Genomic DNA, 21871 nt, shown 5'->3' on the forward strand with positions numbered 1-21871 from the left:
AGGCCTCCGGGCCGCGGGCGCGCCACCGTCCAGCTTTGTCGCACCACTGGCAATCAACCAATCAGAGGGCGGCGATCAGGGTTTATCTTTGACCTCCATTCTTCGCTTCGTTCCTTTTATAGTTCGACTTGCAAACCGTGCACAGAACAGAACTTCGTAAAAAGGCTGCGAAACCGTTCGGCCGACGCGTTCTTCAATTTTCCAAGCTACGAAGTGGTGAGTTGTAACTTGATTAATTTAAAATGTTGCGTTACCTTGTATTTCACGGACTACTGAATACAAAGCTTGTACATGCCATGGTACCATGTCGATTGCAGACATTTCTAATTGTTTTTGTCGTACACACGATCTAAGCAAGATTGTGGCTTTGCTAACTTTCAGTTCGTGAACTTTCGTTTATTTTTAAATCAGCGCACAATCGCAAACGAAGAAAAACAAATTTTAAAGGAGTAGAGCTCGAATTTGTCTGATTCGAACGTAAATTCTCGTGTAACGAAAGTCGTGTTACGCAATTGTACAAAGGTCATTCAAGGTGAACGTTCTAAACATTGCTCCATAGCTAAAGTGATTATATTTTTCATTTCTCGTCGGCTCGCTCTTTCTCGCTTTTAAGTATAAATTTAATTTTTTCCTGCGCTCATTTAATTGGAAACTTGAACATTTATTCAAATTGTACCTTTGGAATTGTACAAAACTAGTACTGGGATAGCAAATTTTGAGAATTAACGATGAAAGTTGTTTATTCCTGCGTTTGACACTAAAAGTCTACTTTCGTAGGAAGATCTTTAGAAATTGATTCGTTGGAATGGTTTTCTTTGGTCTTGAAAAAATGGTAGCTAACTTCTAAAAATAAAACATATTGAATTTTGTTTTCTAAACTGAAAGAACTTACAATTTCAATGCCTCTAGATGTTGTAGTCCTTGCAACATCATATTTTCCATTTGATCAGCTTTGATCTGTAGGCTACAGTCTACAATGTGGCTATCTCAGCGGTGATGTGAGCTATATTATTGTGTGACATGACAAAATAGGGCCACACTTCAATGGTTAATTAAAAGGCTGCATTATAGGCACTACACTATATGTGACATGATTTGCATTAATACTTAGCAGCTGGTTATGGATATAGAATAAAGCAAAGCAAAATCTCACTTTATATCAAAAAAAGGTAATCTCTTGTAATACAGTAAAACCAGCATGGCAGCTAAAATCTATCAGAAGCTTTTTTTATCTTTTTTTAACAAAGAGCTCTCCTTTCATATATATGGCATGATCAGATCACCTTATTCTTAATTTGCATATATATGAATTCAAAAATATCCTCAACAAAGAAAAGTGCTAATAGCAAAAGGAAGTCCAAACAATTTGGAAATTTTGTTATGTGTTCACTTAAATCTTACACTATGTATTTTGTTAGATTTTCTCCAGTTTATTCCCATATATGCAGTCCATGAGTTTTAAAGTTAAAGAATTATATGCCAAAATTATTTCTAAACTACAGTGACATCATATGTAATGTGAGCTCCAGTCTGTTTGTGTAATGTTGTCTGTGGAACTGCTTAGCAATTGACACTAGTAGGAAATCAGTCTAGACTTAGGAAAAATTTAACAATTATTCACCAAAGTGGAGGTGAATAGTTGTGGATATTTACCGAGCAGCGAAGCAGTAATAAGGTAAATATCCTCCACATTCACCAACACTGACGTGAATAATTGTTTAAATATATACCACACAAGTTGAATAACTAGCAGACAAAACATAAAAACATTACATAACTTTTGGTACTGGTGGGCAAGTGACGTACTTAGTTTAAAGCTGACATTTTGAGCCTTATTCCTTCATGAGAGCAAATTTTTCTCTGATGCTTGAAACCTCAGCTTTTCAAAATTAGTTATGGTGGTTTAATTTACCTTTATCAACTTCCTTAAAAGTATAGCTTTTTATAATAGAGCACCAATAGATATTAGATAAATAGATGAAATTCTATAAAGAAACTGAAATTTTCTGATATATATCTGACGTTATGACTAGAGCTAGACAGATTGATGCAACCCAGTCTAGAAAACACTGTCTGCAGCTGCAGGGCACCACATAAATGTGTGGTTTGCATGACTAAATGACAGCCAAATAAACTCTTTTTGGGGGAGACAAAATAGTTTTGCCAGGAGTTTTAAAAAGAAATTACAGTCCAAGCTCTCGTAAGCGGACACCCTCGGGACGCGAAAAAAGTGTCCGTAACTGGAGCTGGCCGCTTACGAGAATGGTTCTTGTAAGTGGCCACGAGAGGTGTAGGGGATAGGTGGCCACTTACGGGAGCTTGCCCAGCTAACAATAACCGGACGGTCATGGATGACAACAAAACAAGCACTGAAATATGGTACTGTAATTACTGTTAAATTATTGTGACGAATGACGATGTGAAATTGATTGATAAAAACAAGATACAGAGGTTATAAATAAGATTTTCTTTGGGGTGTCCGCCTACGGGAGCTTTAAAACAAAGAAAAAGTCTAAATCGTAATCTCTGAAAGTGTCCGCGGCCGCTTACGGGAATGTCCGCTTACGAGAATGTAAAAATACAGAGTTTGTATGGGGAAAAAAATGGGGTTTCAATAACAAGGCGGCCATAAGTAGAGCTGTCCGCTTACGGGAGTGTCCGTTAAGAGAGCTTCGACTGTATCAGGAATTTGGTTATTAAATCAATAAAGCCAGTACTCCTCAGTGCATTGTATAATTATAAGAAAAATGGAAGAATGCTTAACATTTTTGGGACCGACAACCAGCATCACTAAACTGTGTTGCTCAAACTGTATGTACATTTATTGAGTTGTCAACCCCACCCACCACCATCCCCAATAAGCTGTGTTCATGCAAATTCATAAGCAGGGTCCATAGTACAATTGGATCCTAGCTGCTTCATCTCTGTATATAGCTATAGTGAAATGTCTGTTCTAACCTGAGCCCTCCCCAGTTATATTAAGGCCCATCTATCTGCTAACAAAAAAGTATTTCAGTTATAAGCCCCTCTGGAAATAAGCCCTCTCCCACCCAACTTTTCCATAATACAGCAGTGAAAACACTGGCAAGTTGAGTACAAAGATGAAAATGTATATATAATCAGAGCCTTTCTGACAAATCAATAATCACTAAAACTGGTGACCATGCAGCCAGCCTCTAGGCAGATTATCGCTGATGGCTGGTAATCCCTTCCACTAGTGCTCCTGCATAAGACCACACAGGCAACAGAGTTCCAAAGATTGAATTTCAAGATTGAACGTTTCAGATCAACTTTTCGATTTCTACCAAAATTGATGAACATACATCAGGATAGAAGCACACCATTGAGAAATGAAACCATTTTCCAGTTCAGAAAACAATGTTAGTGGCAATCTAATTGAAGTGGGAAAACAGCGCTACAAAAATGGGATGTGGGGGTGGAGGAAGGTGCAGGGGCAGGCTGGAGGGCAGTGACTTCAGGTGTTAGGTCCTTGAATTCCGATTTCAGAGAACTTGGTAATGGCTCTTACTTGGCCAGTAGCGTTGTGCTATGTTCTTGCCAAGATATACTTCCCTTAAAACAGTGCCAGTATATAATGGGGACATTGGCGTAATGTTGAGTCAACACGACTACATGCTACATGCTAGGGGTTAACTGCGACAGACTTGCGCCCGTTTAGGGGGCAGGGGTACCCATCGAGAATATAGTTCAAAACCACTTAAAGATAGCACCGTTGAACGTATTTTAGTATTTAAACGGTAGATATAGGCATTTTTTTATCCCCTAAAATTTTTTTATTTGTTCGGATTTCCTAGCTAAAAGTCTAGTGATCCGAAAGTTATAGGGATCAAAACTTACCTTTTCGGAAAAAATTCCAGCCAGAGAAAGGCTCCCGAAAATTTTAGGTGACCTTTTTAGAGTAAAAATCCGTTAAAAATGAACAATTATACCATTTTTTAGATATTCGAAAATCCTAGGAAAGGCAGGCAAGCAAAAAAATTTACAATGAATGTTCCGAAAATTCTAGATCTCAAATCGTCTTCCGAACAGATATTTTAACGAAATATTCCGTTGGGTGCCCCTGAGGGGGTATAGTAGCGATTATATACTCGAATGGAAACCAGATATAACTGACCTTTTTAAGCCACTAAGTTATTACAAAACTACAATACAATACGTGGCATGTCTTACGGAGAGATCATTTTCCATTTTTTGATCTTTTCGAAAACTGAGGGCGAAGCAAATACAATTAGTGCATTTCACAATCAGTGGACTTTCCACTATTAAAGTAATGTCGAGTAGCAAAATGCTTCGTAGTTCGAATCATTCGAATCTTTACTTTCAGTACGTTCAGTATAGCGAAAAGACTTCATTTTTGGTGCAACGAAACGACTTAAGTAAGTATCGCTGTCAGCAGCGAGAGCGAATTTTGTCAGTTCAATGATCTGTGTATTATTTCCTGTCTTTCCTGATAGCGATACGACTTGCTGCAAATAAACGGTTTTATAGCTAAATGACCGGATAATGATTTCGCCAAGGAGTGTAGATGAAAAGCTTGATAACTGTCAACCAAGTCGTTGTCTTGTATTTTGAAATTTTGAACTTATTTTCAAATTACACCCAAGAAACTTTATGGCAATGAATATTTTGGCAGTTTTACAATACATTGTATACCCGCCACCTAACAAAGCAAAGCACCTGTAGTAACGATCTTTCCTATTGGTCAGCATGTGTAAACAAACTGCTTAAATTGTTTTACTCTCGTCTCGTTTTTTTCCGGTCCCAGTGTGAAATCCAGAAAAATACTAAAACAAGCCGCACACTCAATGTAAACAAGGAAATTGAACGAAAAGCTTGGTTGACGGTAGATAAGGCAGATTATTCCGCGTTTTGACGTGAAGCAAATTCTAAAGGTTTTAAGTACAAGACTGGGCTTGGTTTAAGGTTCATTTGCCTGCTTTAAACTCAAGAGTATAAGGTATTGACGCTAACTTAATATTTGGGTTTAATTTAATATCAGACAAGTTTTAGTCGCACTTAATTCTTTCGGTTTGCACTAATTATTTAATTAACACTGTTAGGGCATTTGTTGGGCCGAATTTTCTTTCCTAATTTCGCTTTAATTTACACCCAGTAGCTTGTAGAACCTTAACTTTTGCTTCCAAAGATTTTGCTTCTACGTCTTTTTCGTTTGTAAATAGTTCTTGTCAAATTAGGGCGTGGTATAGAAAATGTCATAAATTATCGCCCGGCGTGGTGTATTTTTATGACTACGATTAACGACGGCTTTTGAAATTACTTTGAAGCAGGTGAAATATTCGCATTTCCGCGCTCTGTTTATGACGAAACAAAGCTTTCCGTTCCATCCAAAACTGGTTAGAAATTGTAAAAACTCTGACTTCTTTTATGGAACGGAATTCTTCAATTTGCCAGGCCGGGAAATCGTTCGCGTTCCCACAAAAAGTGGCGTCGAGTTTGATTGTAAACTTGCACATATGAAACGCATGTTCTTGGTTTAAAAACGCTCTATTAATTTTATTGAATTAAATACAGAAAGAATATTGCTTTCCATCAGATAAAACAAAAAAGAAATTCAACTTCACTCGCGTTTGTAGCGTTGTTCTTCGGTTATTTTGCGTTCTGCTCGTGCAGGAATTGCGAAAGTAAAACCTCGTGGGGTACTTCACAACTTCGAAGCGGATTTCTTTTAATATTCTGTGTCTTTTCCGTAAAATTAATATCACCCTGCAACACCGCTAATTGATCCGCTTGATTTCGCACCTAAAATTTCATTATTTTTAATTATCTGCAATCGATATACTGTAGCGTCCATCTGACCCTGTCTCGTATCCTTTATAAATATCTTAACTTGCGTGACACCTGTGCACGGCACTTTCAATGTTGATGTCACGCAAGATGCACTATTATTCGTGCTGATACAACATAGGTCGAGTAAAGAGTGAGGTACAAGGTTTTCGTTCCTTAGTTATTATTGCTTATCACCGATTTTTTTAGTAATATATAAAAGATCGAATAGACTTGTTACAATTCCATTTTCTTCCAATAGATTTCTGAAACTTGAATCTAATCACCCTGCCAAATTGTTGACTTGATATACTCTTTCTGATCTTCACAGGTAGATAAAACTGTTAAGAAACATGACAACTGCCACCCAACGTATTGTGGATTATTACCAGTGGGTTATTGAAAACGGCGGTAAGTATGGAAGTGTCTACCTACCTACCTACCTACCTACCTACCTACCTACCTACCTACCTACCTGCTAGCCTACCTTCCTGCCTACCTACCTACCTACCTACCTACCTACCTACCTACCTACCTACCTACCTACCTACCTACCTACCTGCTAGCCTACCTTCCTACCTACCTACCTACCTTCCAACCTACCTACCTACCTACCTACCTACCTACCTACCTACCTACCCACCTACCTACCCAAACACCCACCCACCTACCTACCTACCTACCTACCTACCTACCTACCCACCTACCTACCCAACCCCACCTACCTACCTACCTACCTACCTACCTACCTACCTACCTACCTACCTACCTACCTACCTACCTACCTGCTAGCCTACCTTCCTGCCTACCTACCTACCTACCTACCTACCTACCTACCTGCTAGCCTACCTTCCTGCCTGCCTACGTACCTTCCAACCAACCTACCTACCTACCTACCCACCTACCTCCTACCTACCTGCCTACCTACCTACCTACCTACCTACCTACCTACCTACCTACCTACCTCTCTTCTTTCACCTACCTACCTCCCCCTACCTACCTACCACCTACCTACCCACCTACCTACCTACCCACCTACCTACCCCCTACCTACCTACCCACCTACCTACCCACCTACCTACCTACCCACCTACCTACCTACCTACCTACCTACCTACCTACCTACCCACCTACCTACCTACCCACCTACCTACCTACCTACCTACCTACCCACCTACCTACCTACCTACCTACCCACCTACTTACCTACCCACCTACTTACCTACCTACCTACCTACCTCCTACCTATCTTTCCTTTCTGTGTACCGAAGAATCTTGTTGTTTTTTACTAGTTCTAATCCTGTTTATTTGGTCCCTTTTTCCAGACCCCAAGACGGAAGAATGGCCGCTTATAGCCACTCCATGGCCTACCATTGCTCTTGTGGCCACCTATCTGTTTATTGTGAAAATTGGACCCAAGATCATGGAGAAAAGAGAAGCTTACAGTCTGAGGGAAGTGCTCATAGTTTACAACTTTGCACTTGTTCTTCTGTCGGGCTGGATGGTGTACGAGGTAAGTACCACCCAAATAAGCCTGATTTCCGCCGACCCAGACGCCTCGTTGGGGGGACATGGGCGCGCAAGGGGAAGAGAAGGTGAACCCTCCCGCTTCGCGCTCGTCACCAGTCACCGCGTTCGTGCGTGTGGAAAATCGAGGCGCCTGAGGAGGAGGCGCCTGATTTCGGTGTTTCTTGGCAAGCAGCGCTGCTATATAATAATAATAATAATAATAATAATAATAATAATAATAAACTTTTATAGCGCCTATCCAGGCCTGCTCTAGGCGCTTTTGCTAGGCGATTTCCTTGGTCTCATCTAATCATTTATGCGTATGAAAGCAATCCATTTTACCAGCCAACAGAGAAGGAAATTAAGGGCGTATTTATTTAATTTATTTTTCGAGCTAAAAAAACAATTAAAAATTCCAACGAGTAAACGCGACGGCTATACATGTATGTTGCAAATAATTATTTGGTGCTCTACTCAAAACTTGAGTACATGGATCTTAATACAGTTCTGTTTCGAAGGCCAACATTTAGTTGGCCTACTCATCAGCTTATATCCATAACTGAAGTTACGTTAACTATGTATGTTGCAAATAAATATGCCGAAGGCTAAATGGGTCAATTTTAATTTTTAACATTTGAATAACCCCAAACACTGCAACTATTGTAGTTGTCCCCTCTGAATCGCACAAGATTCGTAATGCATATTGTGATGCTTTTGTTGGAAGGCTTTTTATTGACAGTCGTATCTTGTTTCTTTTCTGCGCAGTTCATTGCCTCAGTGCTGGATATCCCAAACTTCAATCTTCTTTGCGAGCCCGTGCCTTACGTCCGTGATGATCCAAGACTAACAAGGGTAGGTAGCTCTTTTGCACATTAGGCGCTATTTGGAGGTGCATTCTTTTATTCACTTATTGTTTATATTTTTTTTTATTGTTGTTTTTTTTTTTTTTTTTTTTTTTTTTTTTTTCGAAAACTAGCATTACATGGTAATTTTTTTTTTTTTTTTGGAAAAATTGAAGAGAAGAAAGAAAGGAGAAAAAGAAGGGAAAAAAAAGGGAGGAAAAGGGGGAAAAAAATAATTGGGGGGAGCCTTAAAACAAGCCGCATGGTCTCGAACGAACGCAGCAACGAAAGCCAATGAATCACATGACCTCGAATAGTGTGACGCATTGATCGAATCTCGGAAGTGAAAACGTGTAACTGATGTCGAAAGAGGGAGTAGTTCGTTTCCGGTGACTTTATTTCTCCAAATTAGCTAGCGAACGTACCAACCGTTTTAACGTTAGAAAGAGGAAAACTGACAGAAACACAGGACATTGAGTAAAGCATATGGCGGACCATAGTCTGCCTGGAAGGAAAAGAAAAGAGACGAAGAAGTATTGGTTTGAAAATAGAATCAGGGGCGGATTGGGTGGCTAGCCACCCCCCTTGATCCACCAAAAAAATGAATATAAACACATTTAAATAGAAAATAAGGACAATGACAATGGGTAAGGTGAAAAGTATTTATATTTTTAGCGAAAGTAAATATGACATATTTTTTAACATTCACCTTTCTTAGCCAGGCGGCCGTTAAAAGTTAAGGACAGCCACTAATCCGAAATAGGAGATTTTAGACAGCCTGTTTTACGAACTTCTGTGCTTAATATAACTTGATATGTGTGTATAATTTTAAAAAATTGCATTCCTTTTATCTTTCAAGAGTTGTTTTAGCCTTGCTGGTGTGATTTTCGTCTCCATATCAATCTTTTTAGCGAGTTGTCTAACCTTTTTCTTCGCATCGAAGCGATTTCTCAAGCAAAGCCGCTGTTCTAAAAACATTGACTTACCAAAATGTCCCCAGGCCACTTTGCCAAGAGCTAAAAAATTTCCATGCACGTGGGTGAGCAAAACAACGCATATCTGTTCTTTCGTGTAAGTTCATGGATTGTTTACTTCAAATTTCAATCCCTTTTCATAGATTTAGTCAAAGTTTCTGTCCCAAATATAATTCAAGGTAAGTTGAGGAATGAATAGTTTTGCAAATTATCAAGGAAAAACAGCGGTTTAATAACTTAATTGAAAGATGTTTTTAAAAAGCTGCTCAGAATCGCGGAAATCACGTCTTAGAGGCTTTGAATTTTCAACATTTTCTGAGGGGGCATGCCCCCAGACCCCCCTAGGAGGAAGAAGCCTACGGCACCATGAAATATGGGTCCCACAGCAACCCCCCTTTGAAAAAACCTGGATCCGCCCCTGTAGAATTGCTATTATAGTGTCCTCTAGCTTAGCAAAACAAACTAAAAGCAGGGACGCCTTCTTTCTTATTGTTAAATGTTTTCTTTTTTATTTCCACAGCTGGCTCGTGTTTGCTACGTTTATTTTCTCTCAAAGTTTGTGGAATATCTAGACACTGTAAGTGAATGCTTTGATGTTTTGTTGTGCACGTGATTTTGATCAATTTCGTAGACGATTTGAAAGTACGTTAGCTACGTTAGTTCAAAGGTTACATTAAGAAAAGTAAACCTTTTGAAAAGGTAGTGGCTCAAAAGCGCGACGTTTAGCTCCGTTTTCTGAAGCATGGGGCAGCTAGGAGTTATCAGTCGGGGGAATAAGTGCCGGTTTTGGCAAATCTTCGTTGAAGCTCTCGAAGATTTTGCGAATTATTTCATCCAATCAAAAACCAGCGCGAGCGCTCACGAGTACTCCTATAAGCAATCGCGCGTACAAATAAGTCATCGTACGTTTTTCGGGGAAAAACTGCGGGCTCAGTCACTTCTCGGAGAAGTGAAGTCGGCATCAACTGGCACTTGTTCCCCGGCTGTATTGCTCCCCCCCCCCCCCCCCCCTCCCCCTCAATGAGATGTTAATCCATTGCATGTTATTCATCAGCATACTGGGTAATCTGGGAGAATTTCCCCGTACCCGTTTGTACTCGTGGGAAGAGAGAGGTGCTTTGAAAGACAAGTGTCTACCCTGAGGGTATTGTCTGGCGGTTTCCAGAAAGGTGATGGTCGTTTTCGTTTTGTTTTCAGTTTTTCTTCATTCTCCGTAAGAAGAACAATCAAGTGACGTTCTTGCACGTGTATCACCACGCCAGCATGTGCGTGCTGTGGTGGACGGTCTGCAAGTGGATTCCAGGTATGGCAGAAAAGGGCATTGCTGGGGAGGGGTGGGGAGGGAAGGGATTGCTGGGGATGAGAGGGACGGGCAGGCGAGGAAGGAAAGGTGGGTAGGAAAAAGTATGGGAGGGGAGAGCCTGAGGTATGTAAGTTCAGCTTTTCAAGTAATTTAAGAACGATTAATGCTACAAAAAATTTGTTTTAAGTTGTTTTTTGGAGCAAGTTCAACGTTTTAGTTGCTACAAAGGCTGTATAAACGGGGTAGCGTCGAGAATGAAACTAAAAAAGAGCAAGGAGTTGAAAAAGAACTTAAATGACTACCTTATTACATGAAATTTTCGCGACACTTTAATTTCGCGAATTTCGCGATTTATAAAAAATCGCGAAATTAAAGTGACGCGAATAATAAGTGTCGCGAACATAACATGACGCGAAAATGAGGTGACTCGCATTATGTCAATAATCAAGAAAGAATGAGTTTAGTACCACTGAAGGAAGGAATTTTCAATGTAAATGGATGTTGCGCAATTGACTCAAGAACAATAATTCACGTACAAGTAAGCATGACCTACTTGTACACATTGTGAGAACTGCTCTGTTGTTACCGTTGACATTTAGTCCCGCCGTTGCGTTTTTGTAAATTTAGACGTTATTGTTCCTTTGATAAAGTCGTTTCATTTAATTCAAGGACATGTTAAATAATATTGCCAAGGAAATGTCAATTGTGTCTTACTCAAAAACGCGAAATTTGAGTGATTCCAAATACAAAACTTTCGCAAAATCGCGAAATTTAAGTGTCGCGAAATATGCGCACCTTAAAATCGCGAAATTAACGTGTCGCGAAAATTTCATGTAATAAGGTAAGTAAGGATTAGAAAGATTAAGGCGGATTGCGAACGACAAACTTGAGAAATTTAAGCGAGCTTTTCCAAGATGCGCCAGTTGTAACTTGAGTTGCTGTGAGTTTCGTTTTTACTGACATTTTGTTTTTTGTTTGTTCTCTTACAGGTGGTGTCTGTAAGTATCCTCTTTCTTCCTGTTTATTACGCTGTATTTTTACGGTGACCTGTGTTACAAGGCTTGTGTTTTCGTGGTACAAATTTTCTCAATCTTGACAAGTTGCCATTTTCCCTTCTTTTCAGCCTACTTTGGTGCAACATGCAATAGCTTTGTTCACGTGGTTATGTATGCTTATTATGGTCTGTCTGCGATTGGTCCCCAAATGAGGCCGTATCTGTGGTGGAAACGTTACATTACCAAGCTTCAACTGGTAAGTTCAATTGTTACAATATTTTGCTGGCCAGACAGCTTCAACTGGTGAGTTTAATCGCTACAATAGAGCAGTTTTCAATTGAGTGTCGTAAAACCAAAACCAAAGTAATTACTCTGGCCAATCACAAAGGACACAGACAATCCAGTGAACCAATCAAAACTCGAAGAAAATACATGTAGCCGGCACGAAGCGCGGGAAAACGTGCGCGAGCGAGCCACGATTGATTTTGGTTTTAGTTCTGATTGGCTGAGAAAGTGGCGCGAGATTTTTAAGCCAATCACAAAGCGTAGCAATGCAAAACCAAAGCAAACGCAATTAACTTTCGACACTCAAGTGAAAACTGCTCTATTGTGCTGGCCAGACAGTAGACTGAGCAAGGAGAAGCCTATATTCCCGCGTTTTTTTCATGCCCCGCTCTAGAGAGGTGCGAGGTTTCAGCCGAAATATTCCAAACTGATGACGTCGCTCGACAGAGATCCGTGTAGCGTCTCTGGTTGGTTGTTACTTGGCGCGCGAAAAAAATTCAAAACCGAGCAACAGCCAATCAGAGACGCGGCACGAGCCTCGGGAGAGCTACGTCATCAGTAAGGAATTTTTCGAGTTGAACGCGCAAAGGGATGTGCCTCTTTGCTCAATCTACCCAAACACTGGGCAGCATTACTCAGCTGGTTTTCACGATTGTGTGACTGCTTGGCGAGGGGTGATTGTTTTCGAAACGAAACGAAAAAAAAGCTGTGTTATTTACTTTACAGCTATTTGGATTTTTTTTCGCTTGTCGAAAATTGCAACTCGATGTAGCCAGCGAACACAGGCGAATTTTTCCTTTTACGGGAGAAACGACAGCTAGAAATGCGTCTGGGTTTTCAAACAGCAAACGAAGCTTTCGCCCTTCGCTATCTTTTGTCTGTTAGTTTAATTTTATAGAGTGGAATCCAGATTTCTCGAACCTCACAAGGAAATGAAAATTGGTTAGAAAAATCGATTTAATCAAAACTTTCAGTGTTAGCCCGAGTGAAGCAAATTCAAAAGGAAACGACATTTGGTTCTAGGTATCGAGAGGTACGAGAGATCGGATTCCACTGTTATGTAAGGGCCGATTTTCACGGTACGACTTTCTCCCATGCGACAAGCTTACAAGAAGCCTACTACATGTACATGACTTAAAGAAGCAATGTCACGGTATTTTAAGTGACTTTTTTATTAGTTTCAATTTAAAGGAAACTTCAAAATAATAGTTTTCCAATGTTAAAAACATCAACAGAGTAATTGAAACCCAATAGAGCGGTTTTCACTTCAGTGTGGAAAGTAAATTGCGTTTGCTTTGGTTTTGCATTACTACGCTAAGTGATTCTCGCGCCACTTTCTCAGCCAATCAGAACTAATACCAAAACCAATCGTGACTCGCTCGCGCACGTTTTCCCGCGCTTCGTGCCAGTTACATGTATTTGCTTCGAGTTTTGATTGGTTCACTGGATTGTATGTGTCCTCTGTGATTGGCCGGAGTAATTACTTTGGTTTTGGTTTCACGACACTCAATTGAAAACTGCTCTAATAAACAAGGATGGTTTCGCCTGACGTAGATCATGACTGATTACGAATGACAAATTTGAAAAAAAATTTGCCAATTTCTCATGGTCCGTTGTCCATGACGTAGCTTCTTTAAGAGCATTTACACGCGGGCGCGTCTGTCATAAGGAACCGATGTGGTAGGTTGATTTACACGACGCGATTCGTTTTGTAGTCATGGGGTAAGCGTGTCGCATGCGATACTGAATCGTAGGCAAAATCGTACCGTTTAATTCGCCCCTAAGTATCCCTGCCCTCTATTTCACATCATTTTATACATGCACTCACGCTTTCTGTAATAACTTCATGACGCTAACGTAATCGCTTCAGTAAAGAAAAGACTATGGTTAAAGACAGTTTGAAGAAGAATCATGGACCACATGCAAAAATAAACCACTTTGTAAAAACTTTAACCTAACATGTAACTAATGTATTAATAAAGCTATATTATATATATATATATATATATATATATATATATATATATATATATATATATCTGGCTCTGCTTGTGGTCTCTTGTTAACATTTCCTTATCATTACTAATTTATGGCCTAATAATGCCTTAAACGAACGCGTAACATCATTGATACATCAACAAAATACATCTAGTTGTCACAGATAATCTTTAAACTAAGTTTCCTCGATGTAAATAAGATTTTAAATAGCATCGAACTCGGAAAAAATCCGAGTTCCAGATGGGATTTGAACCCACGACCCTCCGTGTTCTAGGACGGATGCTCTACCACTGAGCTACTGGGACTCTGTGGTGAGCAAGGGTGAAATGTGGGCTTTTGACTGGAACCGCACCACGCGGTCACACAGCCAAATGATGACTGGCACATATGACTCATAACTGTATCACACAGTCACATTAAGGCATATACCAACCCCAAAGTGAGTAACAAAGATATAAATAAGATTTTAAATAGCATCGAACTCGGAAAAAAATCCGAGTTCCAGATGGGATTTGAACCCACGACCCTCCGTGTTCTAGGACGGATGCTCTACCACTGAGCTACTGGGACTTATAAACCAGGGAGGGTGGGTAACGGAATTTGTAGATATCACATGAAGGACTGCAGATACGTAAATTGGTGAAAGTTCTTGATTGCTTAGGCTAGGGGTTAGGATGATAGCAAGGTAGAACTAGTTAGTAGTTAGTGGCGGTGTGAAATTGGACGGTGAAAAACTTAACATGAATTTGATAGTTTACTGGAGGAAACACGTCATATTCTTGTGGCTTCCGTACAATTTAGCGTGATTTCAATCGCATTAAGAGTAGTTTTTTTTTGTTTTAAAAGCTGAGCAATATGCTAATACATTTTAAAGTCGTGTGGAAGAGATGATAGACTGCCTTCTTTCTCTAAGCTGTTGTATAAATTGGATAGTTTTTCGACTGTTAGTGAATTTGTTACCCATGAAATAAGAACTAGTATTTTATCTGTTTGCTCTATCATTGGCTCAAACCAAGCCGGTTAACATAAGTTCTAGTCAGTCGTAAGGACGTTATATATTTTTTTCGGGATTGTGATGTCAATATTAAACCAGGATTTGTTTGTTGCATCTGTTTGGCACAACTAATAGCAGATACTGTTAACTAATAATGCATTATTTTTCTATCATTTCATTCGGGCAAGTGTCGAAAGCATCAGGTTTTGGTAGCCCTAAATGCAGTCAAGTCAGTTAATTGCTCGCTTTGCAGTCAATAAAATACTTTTTATCAAAGTTTGCGGCCTGTTCTTATCGCACGGTGACAGATGAGGAATTCAAACCCACGCCTTGATTTGCGAGAATTTCCCGCGCTTCATACAGGTCACGTGTTTTTACTTTAAGTTGTGGTTGGTTGGCGACATATTTGCTCAGTCGCTGGCATTTATTTTGAGTGTCAGTCGAATACACTGTAGAAATGGCGAGATAGAATGATCATTTCTCTTGGTCGATAAGATTTATGTTTGCAATTAGCAACACCTGTGTATTTCATTTTTTATGTGTACTAGGGTAACGTTGTCTCTTATAACTGATTACTTGATACAAAATGTAACTAAAATGCTTTTAAACGCCTAATTACATTCGAAAGATTTAGTATTACCGTTCCAACGAACTGTTTCAAAACTGAATTTTCAAAGCAAATAATGTTGAAAAAAAATAATAAATTTAACTGATCTGAAACAAATTGGATAAAAGATAAGCTGCCTGAAGTAAATTTCTGCTTGATAAGATCACTTTTGGAGTTCATCTGCGTTTGATCGGTTTCATAAACTGTTGATGTGAGTTATTAAAATTCTTGTAACATGCTATTAACTGCAGAAAACATAATAAGCCTGCTTGATACTGAGAACTCTAAACTTTGATTTCTAAGCTTTCTATCTCCGAGGTAAACTTCGAAATCTTAACTGCTTTGCATTTACTGCTAATAGTCTGAATTTAAATTCGAGTCTTTTTCCGTGATTTCTGAACACTTATTTGGAGTTGCCGTGAAAGGGTAACTAGCATGTGCTGCTGATGGCAAAATGCTTTGAAAAGCCTCGAACTGGAGTCCTAAGTGATTATCTCTTCTGCAACCTTTATCTGCCTAACTTCTGAAACTGCTTGCTTGCCTTTTCTTGGCCTTTTTTAGTTGAAAGAGAAGCGTTTATCTGAAACTAAACTATAATCCTGCTGCACTGAAAAATCTAATCAAGTTGTATGCATCTGTTGATTCCCAGTAACCTATAACTCGATGAAGTTGCCAGATTTCAGCACACTACACCATCAATCCCTTATCGATTTCCCAAAGCTTTCTACTCAGAATTTAACTTAAGTTTCAAGACACCCTCATGTGATGGTCCGAGCTAAAAGTTAGAGTTTTGTGTTGTGATGGCCTTTTCTTGTCTGCTTTTGTTTTTTAGACGCAATTTGCCGTGATAATTTTGTCTGGTGTGAGTGCCTTACTGAACCACGACTGTAAATACCCGCATTGGGCAAAATGGGTGATGGTTTTCTACACCTTTATTCAACTGGCGTTGTTCACAAACTTTTACATAAAAACCTATCTACAAAGTACGAAAAGCAACGAACCCAACAAAAAGGAATCTTAGAGGACTGGCGAACAGAAAACTTGGAATGGACTCTGATACGACGTAAATACATTTGGAAGTTAAATGACTATCATTGTGATACGAACATTTATGGACTTGTCTGATTTAGACACTGCGATAGTTGTATTAGTGACTTTATCGCATTGTAATCATTTCTTCATTAGAGACTGGCAGGGTTCATATTTAGAAACGAAATGGACATGAATGCATTTAGAAACTGATCCACTGTCAAAAAATTAAAAAAAATATAGCATTTGTAGACTCGGCAATAGAGAAAATGTGGTGATATTTTCCTACTAAACAAATGTGAAGAGATCGACCTTTTTTAGGCTGATGTTAGTCTAGACGACAATTTTATTTACTGTCGATTATTTATGTGCACCAATGTATAGTGTTAGATTATTTTACGATAAAATGGATTGTCACAGAAGTGTTTCTTAGTTTTTTTCTATGCCAAGGAATGTGATGAAGTCTACCTTTTTTAAGTTGATATTTGATTAGTACAATCAGAAATTTTAGACGGAATTATTTAAGTGCACCGATGTACATTAGTTAGTGTTATTTTACGATAAAATGTAGTTCTACAGAAGGGTTTTGTTAACCTTTTTTATGCCAAGGCATTGTTCGAGTTTTTTTTTTATATTATTGTTCAAGACGATTGTGTATTTAGTTAGTTTTCATCAGTTGAACTAGAAAACAAGGTTGGATTTGTCAACAATAAATGAGCTTTTCATTAAAGTTGTTCTTTTTTTGTTAATTATGAGTCAATTGTGGCCAAATGGCGAAAATGAAGTTGTTTTGGCAGTGTTTGTTTTGTTGTACTCTGTACAAGTTCTGCAATAAGGCTAACACTGAGTAAGTTGACATTTTCTGAATTCTGTCAATGTCTCTCGAAAGAATTGTTGTGGCTTTCTTGCTTTGAGAGCTTCGTACCCAGGGTCTCCCTTTTTCCCGCGCTGGGAGCTGGGTCGGGGGGAGAGAGAAGTGTGACTTTGCCATCACTTGTAGCCTGCATAAAGCGCGAGTGCAGTGCTAAAAGAACGGTTTTAGGTTCTTCTTGTTTTACAAAAACAGTCCTTTTCTTTTGGTTTAACAAACTAGCATACCAGCGCCTTTTTTATACGGGAACCCTTAGCTTTCAAAACGAGCATTTCTAGCTAGCGTATGTAAAACAATTCAAAACGAACGCTTGAAGCTTGCAGAAAAACGCTTCTAGCTCACAGAAAATACATCTCTCGCAGACATAACGCTTGCAACTAACAAAAATAAAAATGCCTGTGCTTAACTTAACCGTTATTTTCATTGCACTTTTAAAACTAGACTTATAAGAACATTAAGAGTAGCGAAGCGTTAATAACAATGGTGTAATTTGAAAGGTTTCATTCACCTGCATAAATGTCATAAAAGAAAAAAAAATAAGATTGTAATAAGAATTAAAATTACTTAAAACGGTTCCCATTATCAAACCGGACAATCGAACGTGCGTTTAAGTATGTGTTGTTGTTCATTATTAAATCATCCAAAATGTAACCGACTATTTTTTCTGTGTTTTGTTTCTCAAACAGACTCAGTTCGTGGCAATTTTGGTTCACATAACCTCTGCCCTCTCCATTGATTGCGGCTTCAGTCGAAACCAGATGTATACCCATTCGGTTTACTTGGTCACGTTGATTATTCTGTTTACGAATTTCTACATCCGGTCCTATCTAGACAAAAACAAAAAATCTGAATAAAAGATGAATCCAGGCTTGTCATGTGACGTCATTATACAGTAGATATATATTGTGTCAAATGTATGGCGTATAAGTTTAAGCATTTGAATACAAGCTGTTTTAGTCTAGCTGTGAAATCGTTATAGATAGAATGTAAAATCGTCAGATGTGAAATCTTTCTGTGAAATTGCGACAGATGAAAGATCAGAAAATGTTTAATTTACAGATTTTAATTGCTGCAAATGGAAGTGCCGACTTCACGAGGATTGCGAACGATTGATGTAATTTAGAGGCAACTGAACTACAACGTTGATAAAGTTATTATTGACATATTTTAACACAATTAATGTCCATGTTCAGAGACAAGATCTATGAACTAAGTTAGTATAGAGACCTTACAGGATAAGACAGGGTGCTTCTTGATTTAAAATTATCTTTACTTTACGAAGGCGAATTCAAGATCTGAAGCGAAGTTTATTCAGTTTGATACTGTTTAATTTATGTAGGTAACGTTTACCATGTTCTTATAAAGTGCTGGACACTAGGAAAACAAATGCCATAGCTGATAGTTAAACCTCCTTCAGAATGGTAATAAAATAACAAGTTTATGTCGTGCTCGTTTTGCTTGTTTTTGGTTAAGTCTGCTTCCCTTTTTCTGCTACTAGTTAATTTCTCAGAAGAATGTACTTCCCTTAAGCTAACAACTTGACACTTGAAGTCTTTCGTTGAGACTTGCCTTTCATTTGTTAGGGTGCACCGCCAAGTTTCGAAATTTTCAAAAACATCTCAATTTTCATAATGTTCGCTTTATAAAATATTTACTATATACAAGGCTAAAAAGAGTTAAAAATGGTAAAATTAAAATGATAAAACCAAACGTTTTTGGCTGGCAAACAGCCGAGAACGTTTGGTTTTATCATTTTAATTTTACCATTTTTAACTCTTTTTAGCCTTGTATATAGTAAATATCTCAATTTTCATTTTGAAAGATATTTGAGAAAGAAGGGTACCACATTATACCTTCAACTAGAATGGTTACCTGAGGGCCGAAACCAGACCGTTGCCATAGACGAGGCAAGATCTTGCTAGGGGGTTCTTGGGGCATGCCCTCCAGGAATGTTTGAAATCTAGAAGCTCTAGAACTCTTCCTTCGACATTTTTCATAAGGTATTTCTTGAGAAAAATTAATCTTGTTCAATTTGGGATTATTTTCCCAACAAAACACATTTTTTGTAATTTTGGGTTAAAATCTTCAAGTGCCTCGTCTTGCTTCTTGCTAGTTACGGCCCGGGTTTAACACAATAGGATTTCATCCACAGACTTGAAATAAAGAAACACCTTGTACAGCGATAGCATAGTAAACAGTACCACATGAAAGTACCGCTCAGTGGTTGTCATTTCAATGGTCACACAAGGATTTTGTACGGCCAGACGTACTTGTACAGTATAGTAATTAGTACCACAAAATACTGCTCGATAGCTATCATTTGAATGGTCACACACATCAACCGACTTGAAAGTTGAACAGCTTTGTACAGCATAATAAGCAGTACCACATGAAATTACTTCTCCATAGCTTTCACCAATGGTCGCGAACTAGGGTTTTATCCACAGACTTGAAAGATAGGACAATCTTGTACAGCGAATAAACCTTTACACATGAAAGTAATGTTCGACAGCTTTTATTTGAATGGTCACACAATAGGGTTTCATGCACAGACTTAAAAAATAGAATTACCTTGTACAGCGAAATAAACGGTGCAACAAGTACTGCTCAATAGCTTTCATTTGAATGGTCAACCACTAGGGTTTCATTAACCGGCTTCAAAGTTAAACAGGCTTGTACAGCATAATAAATAGATCTTAATTGAATGGTCGCACACTAGGGTTTGTGAAATAGAAAATAACTCCTGACTAACAAGTTTAACCCTGTTTTCTTGTTCGACTATCTGGCCTGCATTGCAAGTTTATTTATAGAACCTGACGTCATTGTCCTTGTGGGTATGTTGAAGTACCTAATCATAGATCTTTCTCCTTTTTTGTTTTAGATCCAATTTTCGTGTGTTATCTTGCACACCTCCAATGCTATCCAAATCAATTGTGGATTCCCAAATGGGTTCTTATGGCTGCAATCTGGCTACATGTGCTCTCTACTCGCTTTCTTCCTCAACTTTTACAGCAAAGCATATCTAAACAAGAACAAAGAAGAGTAAAGCTTAGGGATTTTATTCACAGTAAATTGTGTACTATGTTCTTCAAAGCTATAATATATTCTTCAAACAAAACTAAGTAAGCAAGGCAGGCTTTTCAAAGGACTTTATATTTGTGCACTACTTTATCTTCGACACGCTCTTTTAAGTTATCTCGACTCAGCATTTTTTTTATAATAGTTTTCTCTTCTGCAAATCGAAATTTTCTTTGGTTAGCCTTATCTAACACTTGTTTCAGTGACCACAAATTTCTTGTCGATATTTTATTGTTGCTTTAGTCGTTTTTCACAATTAAACTACAAATTATCTCTGAAATATCGTTTAACTTGTCTCTCGGGAAAAAACTGATTTTCTAGTAGTCAATGATAAGTCTTTTTTTATCCGTTTGGTTTGTTTTTGGCAGATTAGGTTTCACAGGTGTACTTTTTTACTCAAGCTGTTTATACTGTTGTGAAAAGTATTTATATAGTCTGTACTTTTGTTTCTATTTCTTTGAACGGGTTTTTATACATGTTCTTTTGAAAGTATGAGATATCGCTGTATTTATCAAAAAGACACATTTTTCCGTGGTCTGCACGTTTAGGGATAATCGTCATGAGATATCCAAAATGCTGTTTCATTGCAATGGGCCATTTTTCAAGTTACCTTTTGCCTCTGTTTTAAAACGAGGCTAACTGCAAAACCATATGAAAATGAGTCTTACCTACAGGTCCATTTTTATGCAAGTCAATTTCATTTTCATTTGAATAGTTTCACACGGAGACTTGTTTTGAAACTGAGGCAAAGGGTAACTCGGAAATGGCCTATTCTGGACACTTTTGGCGTCCGGGGAAATGTTTTACATTTGTTTGGTACAATAAGTTATGGGATGTACGAGCGGGCACCGCCTCATGTTACATATCTGATTATGAGATGAGATGAGAAACCACAGTACCAGAGTAATATAACTAATTGAGAATGATTATATGTTGAAATTTGTGAAGTAGAAAAAGTAGTGTATTTTTTGAAATTATCACCTTTGTATCTTTTGAGAGTTTTGATGTAAAATCTATTTTGACTGAATATTTTTTAATAAATCATTGTACTGGAATGTCAGGATTGACTCTTAGTGTTCAATTTAGTTTTTAAGAATCTCTTATAAGATCCAATGCATCATTACAATGTTCCTTTTGGCAGCTTATTAGTCCTGTTCTTTAAATAATGAAAAAGAAAGCGTGAGTCGCTTACGAAAAGTTTCGTGAAGAAAAATTTCACTGAGGGAAATTTAGGCAGACAGGCAGACAGAAAGATAAGAATGAATGAATGAATTGATTGATTGATTGATTAATTAATTAATTAAGTAATATATGAATCAATCAATTAATTAAATTAAAATAAAATAAAAAATAAATAAATAAATAGCAGAAGAAAGTACCATTTTTCTGTATCTCACTTCGAAGTGACACTTTTTGTTTCGTTTTACCTCGTTTCTCATCAAAGCCTGGGAACGAGTTGTTAAAATTTTCCCTCGCGCAAGTAGCACTCAAAGGATTTTGGTAGAGCTACGTCATCAATATAGATTTTTGGGGTTGAATTATCTGACATCCAACTACCCTTTTTTATACTATGCCATAGAA

At 38.2% G+C, this 21871-nt stretch overlaps 1 protein-coding gene and 2 non-coding genes across 3 annotated transcripts; 1 reads left to right on the top strand and 2 right to left on the bottom strand.

Moving 5' to 3' along the window:
• The first annotated feature begins 75 nt into the window (after nucleotides 1-75).
• LOC144631902 (very long chain fatty acid elongase 4-like) lies at nucleotides 76-21350 on the top strand. The gene is made up of 9 exons (XM_078490485.1): nucleotides 76-216; nucleotides 6137-6216; nucleotides 7131-7318; nucleotides 8080-8166; nucleotides 9651-9707; nucleotides 10328-10433; nucleotides 11423-11431; nucleotides 11557-11684; nucleotides 20094-21350. The coding sequence occupies exons 2-9, from the start codon at nucleotides 6159-6161 to the stop codon at nucleotides 20256-20258; spliced, it is 798 nt and encodes a 265-aa protein (XP_078346611.1). The 5' UTR covers nucleotides 76-216; nucleotides 6137-6158; the 3' UTR covers nucleotides 20259-21350.
• Nucleotides 13944-14016, bottom strand: Trnal-uag (transfer RNA leucine (anticodon UAG)). The gene has a single exon. It is a non-coding gene; the product is annotated as a tRNA-Leu (tRNA).
• On the bottom strand, nucleotides 14209-14281 carry Trnal-uag (transfer RNA leucine (anticodon UAG)). The gene has a single exon. It is a non-coding gene; the product is annotated as a tRNA-Leu (tRNA).
• Nucleotides 21351-21871: the final 521 nt, after the last annotated feature.

This window comes from Oculina patagonica, chromosome 12 (assembly GCF_052425735.1).
Source record: "Oculina patagonica isolate OP01 chromosome 12, crgOcupat, whole genome shotgun sequence".
Classification (NCBI taxonomy): Eukaryota; Metazoa; Cnidaria; class Anthozoa; order Scleractinia; family Oculinidae; genus Oculina; species Oculina patagonica.